The sequence below is a fragment of the Hippichthys cyanospilos genome, chromosome 7 (genome assembly GCF_059441005.1).
Source record: "Hippichthys cyanospilos isolate Australia breed blue-spotted pipefish chromosome 7, RoL_Hcya_1.0, whole genome shotgun sequence".
Classification (NCBI taxonomy): Eukaryota; Metazoa; Chordata; class Actinopteri; order Syngnathiformes; family Syngnathidae; genus Hippichthys; species Hippichthys cyanospilos.
The window spans coordinates 17,689,879-17,711,569 of record NC_142375.1 but is presented as its reverse complement, the minus strand read 5'-3'; the positions used below and the strand labels follow the sequence as shown (position 1 = coordinate 17,711,569).

General features: G+C 38.8%; 1 protein-coding gene across 4 annotated transcripts in view; it reads left to right on the top strand.

Moving 5' to 3' along the window:
• The window catches only part of LOC148421375 (neuronal-specific septin-3-like), a 75,380-nt gene that overhangs the window by 6,147 nt on the left and 47,542 nt on the right, over positions 1–21,691 (top strand). Inside the window, exon 1 of one of the 4 annotated variants that reach the window (XM_088419839.1) lies at positions 14,631–14,708. The exons of 2 other annotated variants lie outside the window; for them this stretch is intronic. In XM_088419839.1, coding sequence (XP_088275965.1) covers positions 14,687–14,708 — 22 coding nt within the window. In that variant the 5' untranslated portion in view covers positions 14,631–14,686. Of the gene's footprint in view, positions 1–14,630; positions 14,709–21,069; positions 21,280–21,691 lie in introns of those variants that run through there. One more of the 4 variants, XM_088419835.1, reaches the window with a different exon arrangement.

Genomic DNA, 21,691 nt, shown 5'->3' with positions numbered 1-21,691 from the left:
TATTTGCTCAAACCCTTAAGATAATATGATTAATGCTGGGCTATGAACTATCCATTTTCTATAGTGTGCGTCCTAATTAAGGTCACGGGCATGCACAAGAACACGCAAACTCCACATAGGGAACGTCCCAACTCTGAAGCAGACGTGCTAACCGCTAAGTTGCGGTGGATAGAATAAATCTACACACCCTGCTCAATTGCTGTTTTTTTTGTGATGAGACAAAAATAAATCATTTCAAATAACATCTTTTACGTAAAGTGACTTGTAGGGAATGCAAGCAAAACAAATGACTGCGATCGTGTGCTTGCAAAAGTGTGCACACCCTTTAATATCACGGGATATACGCACATTGAAACACATTGTAAAAACCGGCCATGATTTAAAGTGACTCTTATTAACTTTTAATATCGTTTTGATAGTCTAGGGGGCTCGAAATTTTTGTGCACACATTCTACAACACCAGAGGGATTTCAGTCATCAGCTATCAAGAGGTGAAACTAAAGCAAAGCAATATTAACAAAAACTGGATATCAGGAACATTAAAGGATCTGCAGGAATTTCTAGCAACCATGTTTTGTGGGTTGTTCTTCAGACATAACGGAAGAGTTAATGGAGGGAAAATGAACACTTTTAAACAGTGTAGCACAAAACTTTCACATTTCTGCTAGAAACAAAACATTAACATTTAAAGAGTGTGACTACAATTCAGAAGAGCGCCACATTAGTTTGTTTTTGAATCCCTCACTATTTTTTACTGATTAGAGGTCACATTATTGGCGGTAAAAACCTTGGGAATTATTTATCTTGGTCTTTTTTATATGACAAAAAAAAAGACCATTTTAATGGGGTGTGTAGACTTTTAATATCACTGCAAGTGTTATATCATTAAAAAAAACATCAACATTTTATGTACAAGTTGGAATTTTTTGGGGTTAAAAAAATGTCAATTAAACAGATTCTGAATATCGCCACAGCAATAGTATAGTTTTAATTCCCTCTACTTTTTTTTTTTTTTAAGTTGTACTGGTTATAGGTCACATTATTGGTGGGGAAAAAAAAACTTGGGAATTCTTTTTCTTGGTCTCCTTTTTTGTATGACAAAAAATTAAATATTTTCTTGGACTGTGAAGACTTTGATGAGAAAAAACCCTTCACAATTAGATTTATAGGTTGTTATTTTCCATTTTTTGGCATTTAAATTAATATTTATTCTACATTTGTGAAGATAGCTTATTCCCTTGTGTGTGTGCGTGTCTTTTTTTAACTAGATTTTAGATATCAAAAAAAGGTTGGCCACAGTCAAGTACGATACGAATATTGTGGAAAATATTCAGAACCGGGAGCTATCCTTTTCTTGACCTTTTTATTTGCCACTGTCAGTTTTTGATGATGAGTACGGGCGACAGCGATGAAGGCAAGACAACTCGTAGCTCTCATTCAAAAACATTTGTTAATACAATTTTTTTCTGTTTTTACACTGAAATGATCGCCCGTCGAGCGCCAATGACACTTTCGTATACCAAGCGATGATTCCGACTGCGGCTTCACACACTCCAAACGTGGCGATTCCCTCTCAATCCGTGATGAAAAGTCTCACAAATCTTCACGGCTGATTGCGCGTACATGCAAATGCGAGTATGACGTCACGTGCCACCGCGTCTAAAAATAGAGCGGGTGGACGATGACATTCCGGCTTTTCAAAAAGCGGGCGTGTAAATAACATAAGGCGGAAAACAGGCCACGTCGCCGCTGCTTAGCGTGACGAGCAGATCAGCCAGTCGTGAAGGACTTTGCTCATTAGACACAACACCTGATGTTACGCGCAGATGCCATTAAAACGAGAGCCTCCTTTTTGCTCCGTATTTGCTTTTGCCCCAATTAACATCAACTTAAAAGCAAGCTGTAGCGACTTGTGAACATCAGATTATATCACGCCCTTCCACTCACTTTGTTTGTCTGGAGCATCTTCCGAGTCAACGCCTCGGGGGGTCGGAAAGCTCTGCGAATTTTTTATCTTTTGCATCCACTGCAGTTGTCCGGACTGGAAACTTCAGATCAGATAGTGGACCTGCAGAATAGCGTGTCCTACAGGCACATAGAGAACAGAGCCAGTGAGTTAGGATGTCACAGCAGAAGCAGCCAAATTCCTCTAGAGAAGACCAAAGCAGAAGTGATTAGGAGCCAAACGATCAACAAGAAGGCCAAAGAATGAGGTGGAGAAGGTATAGCTGTTGAAAAGAAAAAGGCTATGGGTTCATCTCTGTGAATCATAAAACATGGCCTCCAAGAAGAAGAAAAAAAGGACAATGTTATAGGCAAATGTAGTGTAGTGGATCTTAACAGTTTGACTGATTGGAAATTGTGATTCGTCTTTGGCAAAGTCAAACTGGCTGTGAAAGGGAAAAGATGTCATTCATTTGTTTTGTTTTGTTTATAGCTAGTAAAGTTGATTCACATTGGTAGCAACAAGAGATGTATCCATAGCGTTTTTAAATGGAAAGGAAATGTTGGAGGAACATCAATCACTTTGGTGGGCTACATACCAAGAAAAGGGCATTTATCTTTCGCGCTGTCACTTTTTCCTTTAAATTTCATATTAGGTTCCAAACAGCTATGCTAAAAGATTTGCACGCAAACAGTATCTTAAAAATCAGAATTTCTTAAATTTTCTCATGGATAACCCTTTCTTTTTCTTTTTTTGCAAAACAAATGTTCCCATGTTAAGTGGAGATACTATACGGAGGGCTTACTAAGAAAATTTAAATTGCCACATTCTTTAGATGCTTACTAGTACCTAGGAAGTCTCAAGGCTTTGAGAAAAAAACAAAAACAAAACACTTATCTATCATGTGAAAGAGCATACCGTATTTTTTTCCTTTTTTTTATATTTAACTCGTCTTAAAAGTATTTCTACTTTTTTGATATTGTGAATATTTATTCAGACCTATTATTCACTCTGATAATAAATAATACCAGCAAATCAAAGGACTGTTGAGTGGAAAAAATGTTTTTGAAGGTGATTTTTGGTGGGTATGTGTGTGTTTGACAGGGGCGGGCGGCATATCATAAGCAAATAATTGACATATATAAAATAACTAAAAAATAATAGTAATAATTGAAGAAAAAACAACACATTTTGGTCAATTTGTTTAAACTGTCAGTAATGGCTTATTCTGCTGAGAAACATTCATTCTCATCTGGGTTCATTCAAGGTCACAAATGTATTACAAACGTTCATCAGACTTTGTACTGTTTTTTTTTTTTTCAAGGAAATTTTGAACATGCTCATGAAAAAACAATAAAACTGTTAGGGGATGAACAAACCCCTGATGTGAATATGGATGTGGTACCTTCATCAACATCCACAAATGTTTGTCCCTCAGTGGGATAGGCGCTTAAAAATCATCCTATCTTGCCAATCTACTTAGATACTTAAGAAACCACCACGCCAGAGAACGAACGGACCTGGCGCCAGTCATTTGATATACAATATACACAATTTTGAGCTTGTCTTGAACCCGCCTCCAAAAATCTTTTCTCAGTCTCGAGAAGTCGATACTCTAGTCCACAGGTGTCGAACTCCATTCCTCGAGGGCCGGTATCCTGCATGTTTATGAAGCCTCTTTCTCAACCACCTCTGACTCAAATGATCAGGATCATTTTCAAGCTCCTGCAGACCTTGCTAACAAGCTAATCATTTGAATCAATTATGTTGGGAAAAGAAAACCAGAAAACATGCAGGATAGTGTCCCTCTAGGACTAGAGTTGGACACCTATGCTACTCCAATGTCTTGAAGCAGCAGAAACTTCACTCCAAAAACCCAATACCTTCTTAATTTTCAAATTGCCAATACATCATGCACATAGGGAACACACACACGGAAGATTCCCCCTTGTCTTCTTCATGTGTTCCCGAACGCTCCCTCAGTTTATCTTGGGTTTCAGGAGCTTTGGTGGCAGCATTTGAGTCACTTCCTGGTCACGCTCATCAAGCCATCCTTTCTGGATGTGCTCCACAGCCAAACTCCACAAGATCACTGCAGAGCTTACTCTGCATCTGTGTGTGCCTCCAGGCACACATGAGTGTGTTTGTGTTTTTGCATGCGTGCAGATTGTCGGGGTTCAAGTGGTGGATTTGGACATCAGGGGTTTGGCATGCTGATTATAGAGCGCCTCAGCCACGAGGAACCACAGGAACTCTCTCCTTCTTTCTTCTCTTTCTTTTTCCGACATCATCCCCTCTTCACTTTTCGGGTCCATTTGCAGAGTTGGAGGTGAAGGCGGTGGGGCCTCATGCTGATGTGGCAAATTTTTAAAGGCGCAAGCTAAACTGAGGTCGGGATCACAAATGCAAGATTGATGTGTAAACGCTGGTTTTTAATTAGAAGAACTTGACTGTGATTGCGATTATATGAGCTAATTATTAGGCATCATCAGCTCTTCGCCACTGGAAAAAAAGGGTTTGGATCACTGTTCAGCGGATAGTTTGTTTTGATCACGCAGAAACTATGCAGCAGACGTTCAAGAAATGTTATGGGTATCCATGTATTGCGCAAGGATCCGTTTTTTCAGGATGCTTTTACATACAAGAACAGATTTTGAATTTACTGCTACAGTCCACTTGTATTAATGCCAAGCGTGGACAAGAAATGAAAAAATAATAATCACAATGAGTCGCACTAATAATATTGCATATTCAAGTCACATGAGCTTATTTTATATTAATCGGCCTTGGCAGACGTCTGAACTGCTATTAAATATTAACCAGTTGGCGACTGGTAAAGCACTGACCAGAATTATTCCACAACCACAAGCATTGGAAAGTCTTGCTGTTTTTGAGTATCCTTGCAGATGATTGAGAATCAACGTTAACTGAATCCAAATCAAAGTCAAGTGTTATTTATTAGCTGAGCCCTGAGCAACTGTGATGTCATTTTGAGTTAACAGCAAGTGGCAAAATGGCTGCCCCCTGAGGTGGATAATTCATATTTGCACAATAATAATCAAAGTAGTGGACTAATCGACTAGTGGGGCCGCATAGAATAAATTATTGTTGTAAAGGTTTCGGACTTGACTCAGGGAATTCATTATCGCTGTGTCCAGCATAAATTAGCTGCTAGCTAGCAGCACTCAAGTGCTCCCTATTGGGGAGTGTTTCAGGAAAATATAAGTTCACAAAACAAATTTATGTTCAGTAGGTTATTGAATTTCATTATTGTAAAAACTCAAGATTCTACCCCATATGAGAATGGTTGGACCCAACTTGTCAGGTGCAGCCTCTCGTTACCTGTCAAGTTAATGATTTATTTTTTTATCTCTACTATGATCCCAAAATAGGACACTTTAAGTTGAATATTTTTCTGTGGACACATATTTATTTAGAATGATTTCTTTTAGAGAATCGGTATGACACGTTATGTTGATTATTTTTTGGGGACAAATATTTATTAATAATTAAGTTAATGATTTATTTTGGTGAAAATATCTCCACTGTAACACCCAAACAGGACGCTTTATGTTTAATATTTTTTTGTGAACAGTCTGTGAATGTCTGAAGTGACGGCTAAGTTATTTTTTTTTTAATAACAGGATACTTTAGGTTGATTTTTTTTTTTTTGTGGACCAATGCAAATTTTGAAAGTGTCTAATGTTGAATAAATCAGACACTGATGGCATGTTTGTTTTTTTTTTAAACTGAAAAAAGGTTGAGAACCACTGCTCTACTCAATTCAAATTTTCAGCAAGATATGCGAAAACCGAAAATACTCGATAGTTGCAGCCCTGGATCTTCTACATTAGCGATGATACCAGTCAAAATGTAGGAGGATGTTTTTCTTCCTCTATTAATTCCCGAAAAGATTAAGAGAGGTTAAACTCTCATTTATTTTTTGAGCTTAGCTTCAATATCCTGTGAAATCACCTGGATCATTTTTATGATCCCTGGAAGTCAGGCAATGATTTCAACCAGGCCAAAATCCGTCACTTTTGGGCGAATCACAACAGCTCATTGTTTTAGGGGGTTAATGCCACACATGACTGCAATCAGCAATCATTGTGAACCAATGCAAAATGGGCTTGTGACAATGTCCACAATGGCCTTGGTCTATTTTCCAAAAACACACCTCCTCAATCTTATAAGTGATGTTTGACGAAATCCCATTTTATTCAGTCTTCTGCCAGCTGGATTTTGCCGTCTAATGGTTACCGTATGGCGCGAAGGAAATATATGTCAGTTGCAGCACGGCCACACCGTAATGAAACCACGTCTGGCTCGACGCTCCAACTGACCTCGTGGTGGGATTTCAATTGTCAGCCTTTCGTTGCGGCTTAAAAAGATGGGTTGTTTTTTTCCAACTGGATTTGATTAGATACGGCGTTTGAGTGTACATTGTGCTTGTGTTTTGTGTGTGTGTGTGTAACAAGTAACAGAGTCATGCGTTGGTTCTAATTTTGCATGTTTCCCAGCACTGGCTCGTTTGCCTTCAGCGTAGACCGGACACGATGCCAGCTGCTGACTCATGAGCAACGATGTGGCCTTTCTTCACCCTGCTGACTTTATGAGCCCTGAAACGTCTTGTTGGGAATCTGCAAAAAAACTGCTTGTGATTATCCTGGTTATCCACATTTCTGCTTCAGCTTTTACACTTAGGCTGTTGCCCATCGGGATCATGAATTTGTCATTGTAATACGATTGAACAATTGTTTATACACTGAGTGACCCAGCCAACACCAAGATTCTAAATTGGAATCAGACATAACAGTCAATCATAAATTCCAGCACTTTCAGAGAAAAAATATGGTTTTCTGTGTTTTAAATACAAACAAGGCAGGGCACTCATTTGTACCAATTCTGTATACATTGTGTTTTACAATAATACTTGACTATATTTATGATTCCAAATGTACCCTTGGCTAGAAAGCACAGTGTGTAGTGAATAGTGAGTGACAGTTTAGGTTTAAATCCGTCCATCCATCCATCCATCCATCCATCCATCCATCCATCCATCCATCCATCCATCCATCCATCCATCCATCCATCCATCCATCCATCCATCATCCATCCATTATCCATCCATCCATATACACAGTATAATATGGGATAATATCGCCTAGTTTTACAAATAAAAGCCTACTTTTCAGGGTTTTAATGGAAAATGTTGTCACATAACTAGAGTTGGCACCCTAGGGTAGAACTATAGACACTTTCTTGTAGTCGCCACTCATTTTCTTGCAAGCGTGATTGTTTCATAGTGTGACTGAGTTTCGGTGGAGTAGCCATCCAATTGATTTGTGCCTCTTTGTGCCGGGGTCGGCTGATTATTTTGTTTGGCTCTTTATGCTCGTCAAATGACCCCAACCCTGGTTTAGCCCTGAAACGCAGCGTTGTGTGACCGTCATCAGTCAGGTGGAAGGTCTGATTGGGAAAATAGCGACACAATCAGACCTCATCATCCTTGATTGCTCACATGATGTGCGCACAAGTTTCCGAATCGCATTTGGGCTTCCTTTTGATGGTGCGTCGTGTTCAATTAGGAAAGCGTCTCATCAAAATCGATTCCAGATTTCGTATGAATCTGCAATAATAGCACTACAAGGATTTGTAGAGGTACTGAAAAACATACAGGACTTCTATTTCCTCATGGGAACACAGTCATGAGCGTACAGGGTCAGCTTCTAAATTTGGCTTTTGGTAGATGAGTGATGTGAGGAGTTTTGTCGTCCTCTGTACATGCCCCAGGTTGGACGTGGAGCAAACGAGGAGGACAGCGCCTCCTCCCTCCCCCTCTTTCTTTCTCTTGGCAGCACGTGCATGGTGGTGTATAATGATGACGCGAAAAGGGGGATGTGGGGGAGATGAGCGCCGCGTAGCGCTCTGGTGAGGTCATCCGACTGTGGCTGGCTGCACCGCATCGCGCCGCTCGTGCTGTTTTATTCCCCATCAGATCACAAAGAAGTGTGGTTCTTGAGGCTCCGCTGTTCTGATCAAACCGTTTGGAGACGAAATATCTATCGTCTGTCGACTTCGAAAACATTGAGTCTTATCTACGGTCAGCGATCAGGACCGAATGATACCTTCATCGAGGCTCAGTTTGAGGCGTTTGGTTTTCAACTTCAAAATCTTAACACGGCACGCTTACTGTATCGTACTCCATACTAAAAGCCGATCTATTAAAAAGTACCACATGAAGACAAAAAACAAAACAAAACACATAAGTCACTCCGCAGTAAAAGTTGAACACAGCGCAGGAAATCATTTCAGCATGAGCTTCCCTAAACTGCTAATTGCTTTATAATAAAAATGGGTTTATTAACACGAGTGACTCGTGGGTCTTTCTCTCTAAAAATACACGCACAAAAACACACATTGTATGGTAGATTTTAAAAAATGGCACAGCTAGAATCGTGACGCATTTTGGCCAAAGAATTGACTTATATATAAAGTTATATTCTAACAAGTGATGTCTGTTCCTTTTAGAGCACGGGTGTCTAAATCGAGGCCTGGGGGCCAGATCCGGCTCACCAAATCATTTTATGTGTCCCGCAAAATTCTGATTTGACTTCAAGCTTCTGGCTAAAACTTGCAAGTTGTCTTCAACTTGGGAGGAAAAAAACAAGCATGTTTTAATTCCCAATCTCTCTTTTGAACCGTTTTTACTGGCCTCTGATTTCATGACTCAGTAAATGTATGACGAACACTCTTAAAATCAGTCATACCGGCCCTCTGACAGAAATTGTAACTAAAATGTCACCCACTGTAAAAATGAGTTTGATACCCCTGTTTTAGAGGCTCTTGTTGGGATCCTGGTATGAAAAATTGATAAAGACATTTTGGATACCACACTTTTTTCTTCTGCTTCCATTTTGGTGGTTGCCAAATGCATATGGTGCATCAACGCACTGAAATAATTGATTTGAAATAAGGTAAGAATTGGCCATAAAAACGCAAAATGTGGATGCACAGTTTTATTATCTTCCTTCGGTCCCTTCGAGGAAGAGCTGTAATTTTATTGGGTAAAGTAAAAAATGCATCAAAAAACAAACTATCCATTAAGAAGAAAAAAAAAGAATAAGTCACATCTGATTATAGATTGCATGACCAGCTACACTATGAAAAACGTTAGTTTTGACTTATAGCTTTTAACATAAAATGCTGGCAAGGCAAGGATATATTTTATCCATTTCCAGCCTTTCAAGAATTTTATTTGCTACTCCAGAAGGACCACTCCAAACCTGGTTCCAGCTCACCAGTGAGCCTATTGAAGATAAGAACTGAATGGATGTCTGGCACACTGTCCTTGAAGATTGAGTGGACCAATTTCACATGCATCTCGCCTTCTTTTGTCATGAGGATTAAATTATTTGTCGGCCCTCCACGAACGTCCTTCAAGACCTCCCATGCACCTCTTTCACGCTCTTCCCACTTTTTCTTCTCCTTCATTGTGCATCCGATGCTGGCAGGCATCCCTTAAGTCTACGCTGGCGTGCTGGTGACTTTTTTTGTGTGTGTTTTTGCTCCACTCTTACATAACTAAATATAGCATGTTGGAGTCACGCGTTAGGCTGTAGGTTGTGCTCTGAAGTGACGGCTTACATTAATGTGCAGCCCGGGGCCCACCATCCACTCTTCGTCAGTGTGCGCTACACATCGCTGTTTAGCGGGAGGATATGTGCGTTTTTGGATGATTGCACACGAAGCACACGTGACTGTCTGTGCTTCATGACCATCTGCCTCACTGACTGCGAATATAGGCTACATCTTTGGCATATGTGCTGGAAAGTGCTTTCATGATAGTGTGTGTTCATCGTGGAGAAAATGTTGCCTAATCACGTCAGTCCAATGTGTGTGCGCGCGTTTGTCCGTGGGTGTTTGAAGCCATTCCGTTCCATGAGTTTGTCAAGTGGGAGGGTCGGCTTCTATCTGGGTGGGATGATGAAGTGTCCAGGTGATGAAAGGTATGTTTGAGGGAGTGAAAGTTGTCGTTTACAAGAGCGAGCGGCCTTGTTTTACTGTCTGTTAAAAGGGGAGGATGTAGCGTGAAAGCTGCTGGCAAGATTTGGATTTAGCCACATCACTGTGTAAAACTAAACTTGTGGACTTCACTTTGGCTAGGCGTGGGGCGTTTTTCAGATTTTTTTTTTCGCATTGACTTTTTCGTGTGATCGTGTCACGCCAGGTTTGAGATCATCTGAGAAAAATATGCTCCGGTCGATTAAAACTGTTTTTTTAAGAGACATTTTTTAGATGTGTCCTATCTTGAATTCTAGTGTTGTAGTTGTAGGGGTCTATCTATAGATGGACCTCAAGACCACTTTTTAGGGATCACGATCTCATGTGGGAAACAACTGCATTTTATTTGGTTATGTCTCGGAAAGGGTGGATTCGGTATTTTTAAATCAAGACCACTTACAAAAAAGGATTAGGGCCAGTGAATAAAATAATGACCAGATTCTCACTTTTTTATTCTCAGAATTGTGACTTCTGAGAATAAAGTCGGAATTATGTGAATAATGTCATCATCTTTCCTCATTTTGAGGTATGTAGTTTGAATGATTCCAAAGAAAATAATACAATGGTAAAATTGATTTCTTCATCATGACTTCGAAATAACCGAGTGTTACTTTAACCCAAATATTACGTTTGAAATTAGTTTCTTTGAATGCATTGCACGATCAACTAAAATGAAAACTATAAATGAGATGATGCAGGTACATGGTAATTCTGCAATGGTTCTGAATCTTCTTGCGCTAGCTTGCTAAGCTTATACCCTGTTGTTGGGAAATGGGGCATGGGCCATATTTTTTTTTTAAAAACCTTCAGCAAAGCTCCTGAAGCCCAAGGTAACAGGTCAGCGTGAGGGCTTTATTGATGTGCTCTGTAATGTGATCTGTAAATTTGGTCACGAGTGTGCGATTAAATGATTGACACTGTGACTGTCATGCCTCCTGTTGCCAGTTTTTTTTTTTTTTTTTCCTCGAGCAGGGTGGTTTCTTGCAAATCAAATTATGGAGGCACCAGATGAGACCTGAAAGGGCTATTATTTTCACAGATTTATTTTACTCATGTACTTCTGTCCCGTCAGATTGGACTTTTTAACAAATATGATGTTTTTTTTAATTGCAAACTTCATTTTATAGATGCTTTGACCCAATACATTTGAGTATAGCCAAAAAGTTACGAATCATCCAACCTGATAGATATGATGCCATTATTACCGTATTTTGCGGATTATAAGCCGCACTGGTATATAAACCGCAGCCTGACAATTTTTATCACAGATGAGCCGCACTGGACTATAAGCACAGGTCATAACATCAGGTATTTACGCAAAAAGATGTTCTATGGAAGTTTTTCAATTTGTTCTAGTTATTTAAAAAATGTAATTGCCTGCCAACAGCCAACATCCTCTCTTTAACAGACTCAACATGCCTGCATATTTAGCACCAACATATTTATGCAAAAATGGGTGGATTATTTTTAACACAACACCTCCAGAAGACTGCAGAGTTAAATAGCAGTTCAAACTCTAAATCAATTCTTCAAAAGCATCTTCTTCTGTCTCCCAATTGCTTGTTTAACTGCTGGATTATTTTAGTGAACATATAAACACATTGCAGATAATTCATACATACAGTCATAAATATTTAAATACAATCAAATGTAACTTAAATCAAATTTACACATCATAAACTTTTATACACAATCTTTTTCAGTTTTGACATATTTTTGACTTTTCAGTTCTATTTCATGGTTGTTTCATGACACCTTGAACTGATACACTTGACCGATGGATTGTCTCCTGATGGCTAGAAAGCCAAAACAAACCAAACCAAACCAAACCAAACCAAACCAAAACCAAACCAAACCAAACCAGATGAGCCGCACTGGACTATAAACCGCAGAGCTCAAATCATGAGGAAAAAGTCGCGGTTTATAGTCAGAAAAATCCAGTATATGAGTACCTACTACATTTTTTATTCTTTATCTTATTTAAAAAAAAAAAAATATCATCATATTCTTTGCATTCAGTGTTTTAAATAGAATATTTGAAATGACACAAAGGAGCATTTAAGGATGAACCCTGCCTCTCTTTTTGTTTAAGCTCAAAATGATGGCAGCATGACACAATAGGCTGATTGGCCACACAAGCAACTGTGACAACACATGATTGCACTTGCTTGCCAAAGACGATGTCAACACTGTCGTGTCACAAACAGATACGCGTGCATGAATTGAACAACGGTTTTGTTGTAATTCTATCCACGGACACTGGAATGACAGTAACTGCAAATGACAACTCAACGCCTTTCTCCACTGTCATTATCTGGGTTGATGACACACACGCATGCTATGTTTAAAAAAAAAAAAAAAAAATCTCAATCTCTGCCTCACATCACTGCTCTGATGTTTGACTGAGCACCAGCATTGGAAATGTTGGTCGGATGTTTGTTTGATTGTTAAAATCGCTCTCGATCTTCTCCATTTGTCTTTAAGCCATTTACATTTTTGAGATTCTCTTGAACATACTTGTTAGGAGTTAGGATGTTGACTCTGAAAGCATAAAGAAAAACGCTGCTGCTCTATTTACTGTTTATATTCCCCTGACACCTTTTAAAGTTGAGCTGACACAAAGAAAACTCAAATTCCATTTCATAATTTCATATTTCTTTGCGAATGTTGTCATTTATTCAGCTTTAGGGATTTTAGGGTTGATACCCTCAAAGTCACTGCTAAACCTTTGCTAAATGAAAAATTTGAAGATGGTCAGGTAATATTTCCTTTATGAATCATATTGTCAGTTTGTATTTCCTCTTTTTTTCCCTTAACGTGAGAACACAGTTTAAAAAGTGCTGATGTCGCCGCTTTCAATCTGCTGCGTGTTCATAAATAGCCTCCCGGTGGCGATTTCGCAATAAGGGCAACATCTGCTACATCGGATCCAACAGAATGGCAAGAGCAAAAATGCTCGTTTTTTTCAGAATTTTGACCCGATTCCAAAATGAATATGTATACAAAAAATGGCCTCATTATATTTTTCACGATATTTAAGGAGAATGATTACTTTTGAATATTTGTCGAATTCGGTCCAAGTATCCACAATTTGACTGGCAACCAGTCCAGACTGTACTGTACCCTGACCTTTGGCCCACATTTCATGAGAAAATTTTTTTCAAATTTTCTCTGAAAATAATAATAATAATATCGAAGTGCAACTCAAAGATTTGACTGCATTATGTTGCCAGAACCTAGTACTGTACGATCAATTGAATTCAAAGACCATCAAGACAAAAATTAACTTGAAATGCAAACCTATAAGTCACACGTCATAAAACATTCTGTAGATAATATACTGATTGTTCAATGCAAACAGTAGAGTTTGTTCTTTTGGAGTTTTCATTTACGCTCAACAGAAATACGAGCCTAAGAAACACAATGTTTTTAGTGAAAACCAAACACAAGTCTGGGAACATCTGGAAACATTCTGCAATTTTTTTCTTTTGTTTAAAATGAAATAAAAGTAGGTTTTACTTGTTTTCATTTAACTTTTTGAAACATGCTGATGACCCTGGGAGCCCCATGATATATATATTTTTTCAATGTTTCGACAAATACTTATGCTGTCTAAAATGTATGTTTAAACAAACAAACAACAAGCAAATACATGAATAACTGTGAAAAGTTGTAAACTTGTGCTGAAAGGTATCATAACAATGTTATGAGCTTGTTGGTCTTATTTTTTTTTTTTTACCATCCATATTTTTTCTTTGACCAAAAATGAATATCGGCAACAAATATTCACCTTCAAGATTCAAGAGTTTTATTGTCATCTGCATAGTAATTCTATACAAAGAAATTCTTATTCTGTTCACTTCCCCGAGCAGACTACATTCCACAATCGAGCAAATAATAAAGCAGAAAAAAAAACTGAAAAAAAAATTATAATAGAGGAATAAGGGCAGTAATAATGAAGCACTAATGAATGAATAGACTCACGTTCTGAGCATGTTATGAAGTGTAAGAAACTGTATACATATGAAGATGAAAGTGCAAAATTGGGACAGAAAGCTCAACTCACTTTGGTCTGACTTCATTTCCCATGATTCATTGACACAGAAGCGAGTGAATGGGAAAGTAGTTGGTTAAGGTTCTTTTTTAATTGTTTGATTACAGATTGCTCTAACAACTGTGTGATTGACATATGTATGGTGCAAACAATTGGCTTGCTGGACTGTGAAAAAAAACGGTAAGTTGGGATGTAATTATTTGAAATTGGGGTTAACACTGGCAAAATTTGCAGGGACTCATGACACGGTTGAAAATCAGGACTATCCCTGTTAAAATGGAACGTCTGGCCACCTTAGTCAATCAGCCACCGCACTGACATCAACAAGGTGGACAGGAAGCCATTTTTTTCTGTTGAGCATAGAAAAAGCAAAGGAAAGCAACGAAAAAAAGAAACTTCATATGAGTCGCACATGGCCCGCCGACGTCAGTGACAGACTGAAGACATTAAAAGTTGGAGGAAGTCAAAGCGAAAGAGGGAGGGAGGAGAGAGGGGAGGGTTGAACGCTGGGGGACAGGGTGACTGGGCGTCAGGAGTCACTCGGTCGGGGCATGAAAAGGGGAAGTTGTTCATGAAGAAGAGGAGAGGGAAGGAGGGAGTTAGTTTCAAAAAGTGGTGGAATTATGGAGCGAGCCAGAATAGCCAGTAAGTGCATGTCCGTTTCTTCACTATTTGCATGGGACAAGGCAGTCTGTTAGCTGTCCTGATTGCTTTTGATTGGCCTGATCTCTTTCTCGCTGAGGTTTTCCCTCTCAGATCTTAAGAAACGCATGCACATTATCCCCGAATAACTAGCATATGTGGAGCAGCACTGAATAAAGCTCCAGTGATGGCCTGTCACCAGCCCACTTTTAATCTTCTTGGTGGCTGCTGTGCTTGTCAATATATGAACAGTGGTAAGTCTCCATGCCTCCATAGGAGATTGGATTAATTGTGACAGACGCAGATGGTTTATTTTAAGTTGCATGGGAGGCAGGAGTGGAGCAGATGTCAGCTGATTTGACAGAAGATCATGCAAGTTCTGAGTGCGATGTTTTGATTGCGCTATTAAACTGTAACGGTATTGTTTGCAATGCCCGTTTAGTTCAATGGAACAATGTCTCATCTGCATTGAGGGCTCATCCACATTCTCACCCTGATTAAATCCAGAAGTCGAGATGAGTTGACGCTGCACAAATTGGCTTTTAATTCAGCCGTGGATCTTAATTCACTTGACCAGACGTCAACAAATACTGTGTGTAATGTTTGTTGAAAACGTCCACATGGGGTCAGTGTTGTTGTATCCACCGGTAGTTCTTTCTCTGAAAAGTTCCCGGTGGGTGATTCATATTTTGCATTGCTTATTTGTTTGCGTTTCTGTCCAGGCGTTACTTCCTTTGATACGTTCCACTTGGGTAGGGCTACTTCCTGAACGTCAACCTTTGTGCTGATCTTGCTTTTGTACTGTTAGCAACTGTTACCATAACAACCAGAATTGTTGACTTTCTGCAGCACTCGTTGCTTTGCGAAACATTTGTGTTCAAACTATGACCCTAATATTTACTTTTACTTTTAATTGCAGATCAATAGATGACAATATGTCCGCCTGCACAAGCTAATGACATTTTCAATTTTGACTGACACTAGCGTTTTCATATTTGACGGTTTGAGTCCAGTACTACAAATAATATAGTGCTTCTAATGCCATATCGTGGGGAATTGTTGATTTCAATATGATCGCAATATTTTTTTCTCAGTAGAGAGGTTTTGCTTTCAAACGTTGGCTCAGCTCTTTCGGTGTGGCCTTTGCATGTTCATGCCAGGTTGGGTTTTCTCGGTTCAGGAATGAGCATCAGTGTGAAGCGATAGTCAAGTTGTTTATTTGTGGTGCATTTATATGTGGTAATGTAGAAAATAACATGTATTTCTAATAGGGCTGGGAAAAAAAGTCGACCAAGTCTGGAATGTCAACTTCAAAAAAGAGGTTGTTTTCGCAGATGCTGTTCACTATTTTAGAAATAGATAAGAAAAAAAGCAGGATATCACAAGTTTGGCTTTATTTTCCAAACTAAAGTGACAAAAATCAAGTATTATTCCATAATTGTAAAGCGCATCACAGCAGTACGTCGACTGTTGCCACACTTAAACAACTCGCATAGACCGTCTTGATATGCGGCTTCATTTGGTGTCCGTTGAACTACCAGATGCTATTTGTGTACTTAAAAACGCATAGTAGTTAGTGACTTTAAGACAATAACATCAATTGGAGCTTTCCAAAATAAAGGAACAAACTTACCAAAAAATAATAGGGCTGTATTTCCAAGGATATAACCTGTCACATCCAGGATTTTGATCTTCAAATTCACCACTAGAGGGCAACAACAGGGAGATATTGACTTCATTGTAGCTAACAGACTGCTCCAATGGCTTACCCTGGAACATTGTTAAAGCATCGTCTGTAAGTAACTTTACAGACACTATTAAACGTGTAATGTTCATATAATATTGTGTACATGTGAACTAAATGCTAGTGTGTGTCTTTGTTGACATTAAATTATAATTGGTAGCTTTCTCATGCTAATTGAATGCCATCTCTTTAGCACAGGCAAGTTTTGATGGTGTCTAAGAAGTCATCTACTGACTACAGTATTTATAGCCACTCCCTTCAATTTACGTTCATCCTTAATAAATTCAAAATAAATAAATAAATGAGGTTTCCCCTTATCAGACTAAACGTCTCACAGTCATGAGCTCAGTAAGAAGGAAATCAAGGAAGTTCAGCATGTTCCATGAAAGAGGTGTAGAGGATATCCTTTAGAAGTGAACGCCTCACACTTGCGCCTTCGCCCTCCTGCTGCGTCATATTCATTTATTTCTTAGCTCATTATTGAAGCATTGTGAATAATGGGAGCTTAAAAAATGTGTGCGTGAGTGTGTGTGTGACAAGTGACATTATCCAGCGCCGTGATGTAAGACGAGTGCTCTCAGCTGACCGCAATGGTGCTAAAGGTGCGAGAAGAAAATAACCAGAAAAATCTAATTGCAGCCAATTTGTGAATCATTCTATCCCATATAATTTGTGAAAATGGATATGATACAGTTTACGCACGAAATGTCAAATAAATGTTGAATGTAATCAATTTGAAACATACGAATGTACTGTTTAATATACTGTTGTTGTAGCAAATACATGGAAAGCATGTCTATTATAGCTAAATTTATCTTAATTCCTTTGACATACGGACCGTGTTTAAGCAACTCATCAAGGAAAAGTCAACCCAAGAATTTTCTTTTAAATCAAGTGTTCAATGCAGCCCCACTAGACTAAACTCAGCATTCGGATTCATATTGTGTTTAGGGAATGTGAATTAAGGAGCAAAATCTACTTGTTTTGTATCCATCTCAGGGGAGGCCATTTTGCCACTTGCTGTCGACTGAAAATGACATCACAGTTATTTATGTTCAAGCAACGACCAATGATGGCTCAGCTTGTGAATGCCACATGACTTAACACAAAAAACTGACGTGATTGGTCGTTACCTAAGCCCTGAGCAACTGTGATGTCATTTTCAGTCGACAAGTGGCAAGATGGCCGCCCCTGAGATGCATCAAATCAGGTGGATTTTGCTGCCTAATTCATATTTTGCAAACATGATATTATCAGAATGCCATGTTAAGACTAGTGGTGAAAACTGTAAAGACAAAATTTAATGATTGACACATATTAACAAAAAAAAATAAAATAAAATAAATATATATATATATATATATATATATATATATATATATATATATATATATATATATATATATATATATATATATATATATATATATATATATATGTATATAACATTTTGCCCAGCCTATTTGATCCTTTCAGGAGCTGCTTTGGAATTATTTAAATTTTGGTGGCAAAATTATATGTGTTGAATATGTAGGAGTCTAAAACACTTTCATATTGACATGAAAATAGTGCTGTCAGTTATGGTGTTACCTTTGGAAATTAATTTACAATATATAAAGTGTTAAATCAGTCCTGTGTAATCCTTAAGGCAGCTGAACCGGCTCAAAGGCAGGCAAAGATGGACGTTTATGTAGTTCGACTTTAAAAAAGTTCTCAAATCATTGGAAAAAATTAAAAATTTGCAGAGTTTGCACAATTTTGTTGCATTTTACAGCAAAATAATTGTATTGAAGGATCAAAGAAAGCTATTACAGCAGTCTAGCACCAGAAAATACACAACAATGATCTATACATAAATAAAAAGTCATCAATTCAATTTTAGTACTGAACTGATCTCATCTTTGCAGATCATTTTATTTTGCACGTAGACATACAAACATCCAAGCCCAGATCTAGTGTCATTCCATCGCTCAGACAAATGATGCCAAGTCGTTTTGGTTTGGCCGATTCGCCCATCTGACACTTGAACACAACAGCAGCACGCGAATGCACACGCATGCACACACGCCCTCAGATGTTGTTTCGGAAGCTACTGCGTGTCCATGCTTACAGAAATACACTGGCTGTGAGAAAGTGTGCATTTCTCACAGTCTTTTTTTTAGTGTTTTTGTTTAATTGTGTCCTCCAAATCTTTTGCGGTGCAGCTTTTACAACACGACTCACTTTGAGCTGGCATTGCTACCGATGGGCCACACACTCCGATGCGTCTAAGTACAGTGTGTATTTTTATACTTATATTTATATACATGTGAGTATGTTGTCTACTACGTTTTGGCTAGCACGTGCAGTGCACGGGCCCCTCGGTCGAGCTATAAATGTGCATGCGCAGCTGCAGGGTCTGTGATGTACGTTATGTGCACTCCAATAAAAAAGGCAAAATGTCAAGAATTTTAACGGACAGATGTTCTGCCGCAGTTAACTCCCTCCGGATAATCTCAAATCCTGCGTGTTTACCCTGCACCTTTTTCTGTTCCTTATCCCATGACACCTCACTAGCGACTGCGCCATAAACGCACAATGTTACCCTGTTTCGCAATTGACCTCTCGGGTGTAATAGGCCAGGGTTGCCGTCTTATTAGTGTCCACTAGAATGGCGCTATTGGCCCAAATGGGTTTTTGCAGCCTGTTAAATCGCCAGCTGTGACTGCTTGTATGTTTTCCATAGAAACCTTGTTGTGATGCGAAATCAATGGTGATCAGAAATAAGAGTTTGTGAGTGGGCAGGCCTGTTTCCTGTGCCGAGGGCTGTTGATTTCCTTTGACATTTGACTTCCCTTTCAGGATTTTACTCGTTGCTTCAATATTTGTGCAATCAGTAATTATTCAAGTCAATATTACCAAAATAACAGCTCCACCATTGCGTTGATTTATTGGCGTGTGCATTAGAATGAGAGAATCTCGCTTGTTACAACAAGGGAGCAGATGTTCGGGGTTAACTGCTTAAGGAAAAAAAGTTTGCATTCACTGATTGATAGTTGTTTAGCAAAAGATAGTGAGCACTGTAATCGCTAGAATTTGGCAGTTGACTCGAGGTGCTTTTAATGACCACTCACACTGTAGAACATGTATAACTGGGGGTGCGTTGTAGATGTTAGGTGAGGATTTACAATGGCGTTCTGTAGAAGCAGAGGGTAAAATTTTTTACTACTTTGACACAACACTGGTAATCAGATTGACTCGTGATTAAATTCATTCTAAAGTAAGTAGTTCTGTAATGTCCCGGTACTTAATTTTGAAGGTCTGGTCACCCTAAATAAAAATCCAATTTCAAGAATCATTTGGTGGAACATCTGCAACTTCAATGGTCATTTAGTGGACCAGCCAGGACACCACTCATGCTCCGTTAGCATAACATCAATGCTAATGTAGGTATATAACTAAGTGTTTAGCTAATTTTAGCACACAATAATATTCATATTTGCGACTGGGTCATGTACCTTGTTTTGCTAATGTGGCTATACAATTTTAAAACAAGCTCCTAGCCGCATTTGAGTGTAGTTAACCCCAACATCAAGTTTGTATCTAGACCTTTAGTCGCACTTAGGCGGTCCTCTTTACTGCCATGTAAATCACAGCTCAAGAAATCTTGACTGAATGACCTCTGCTACATGTGCATTTGTACATAGTAATGTGAATCTGGATAGCAGCCAGAAAATTGCATCACTTTTGACTGTGAAATTGTGTAAAACTCACAAAATGAAAAAACAAGAAAGACAATTTAGCAAGTGAGTTGCTTGATGTTCCAATTTTTCTTCCTGTTAATCAAAAAAAGCATTAATTTACACTTGGGATCCTTGCAGAAACCCTTTTAAAATCTCACTTGCCCTCAAACGGTCACTGCGGACGTCCAAGATGACCCGCTGGGATGTGTCCCTCAAGCCCAGTGTTTCCATTTCCCCTGATAACAAGTTGTTCCAGAAGGTGTGTTTGGTGCTGGAATCTCACTGATTGCCCAGCGGCGCCGTCCTGGTTTCCTAATGTCAACTTTCACCAGGAAGTCAACTCTGGTTTTTCTGCCACACGAGAAAGTGGCGACCGCTGACGTGAGCGCACTTTAATTAACATGCCAGCTGGCTTATGTTGGCCGCTTGGCCAAAAGTGACACTTAAATGAACTTATACATTACAGTACTTAAAGAGCCTTTGCTGTAAGAAAGGAGATTTTGACTGATTGTAAGTTATACTTCACAAGGCTTAATTTATCCCACAGAAAACGATTATATGGGGCAAGCCCTTGTTTTAAGTTACTTTGATCAGAAACTAATTAAAACATCAAAAGTTAAAACTTTTCTTAGCTATATGAATTTGTGCCACTTGAAATGCACATGATGTACATTAAAAAGGTGGTAAATGATATTCACATAATTGTAATTGGGGACCTGCAGTGTAAATCTAGCAGTACATGAGCATGTATGTTGGATTGTGCGCTCTTGTGTGTGTGTTTGTGTGTGTGGAGGGCGCGAGGGGGGGGTTGAGGGGGAACACACACACACACAAGACATCGAGGGAGTAGAGGGGAGTGTGTCTTCTACAGAGGAGTGGAGAAGAAAGGAGGAGGCGGCGTGAACGTTCATTCTCCAAAGTTTAAACATAGTTTTAATACACAACTTGTGTATTAAACTTGTGTGTTCAGTCCCAAAGATAAAAGTTAAGAGAGTTGTGGCTGTGTGACACTTGTTGCCACCGTTTGGACTCCTGCGACCAACACTGAGAAATATGTCGGATTCTGGAGTCAATCCACACTTGGAAGGAATTATTTCAGATTTTGAAGGTTTGTGTTCTTTTGTGATTGACATGTTATGGGAATAATGTGCATGTATGTGACTGTAATGTATATTTGAATGACTCATGATTAAAACATAGTCATATGTCTCCCATCAATGATGGTTACAAATAGCCTTTCAACTGTCATGATACTATTGAGGATAGCATTAATTGTGGTTCCTACAAATGTGCATATGGTCATAAGATCGTAAAAAACACATCACTTCTTAGTCCTTTCATGCCGTTTGATTTTAGTTGAATATTAGAGCGAACTTATTAAAGTAACATTAAAGTCAAATTTTTTAAAAATCTGTTTTTCAACTTAAGAAATTCCTTCTTGTGTTTTGGTAAGCATACAACTTTAGCATGTTTTGCTAGAATGGCTTGATTGTGTTTGACAGTTAGTGGAACTTTTATTT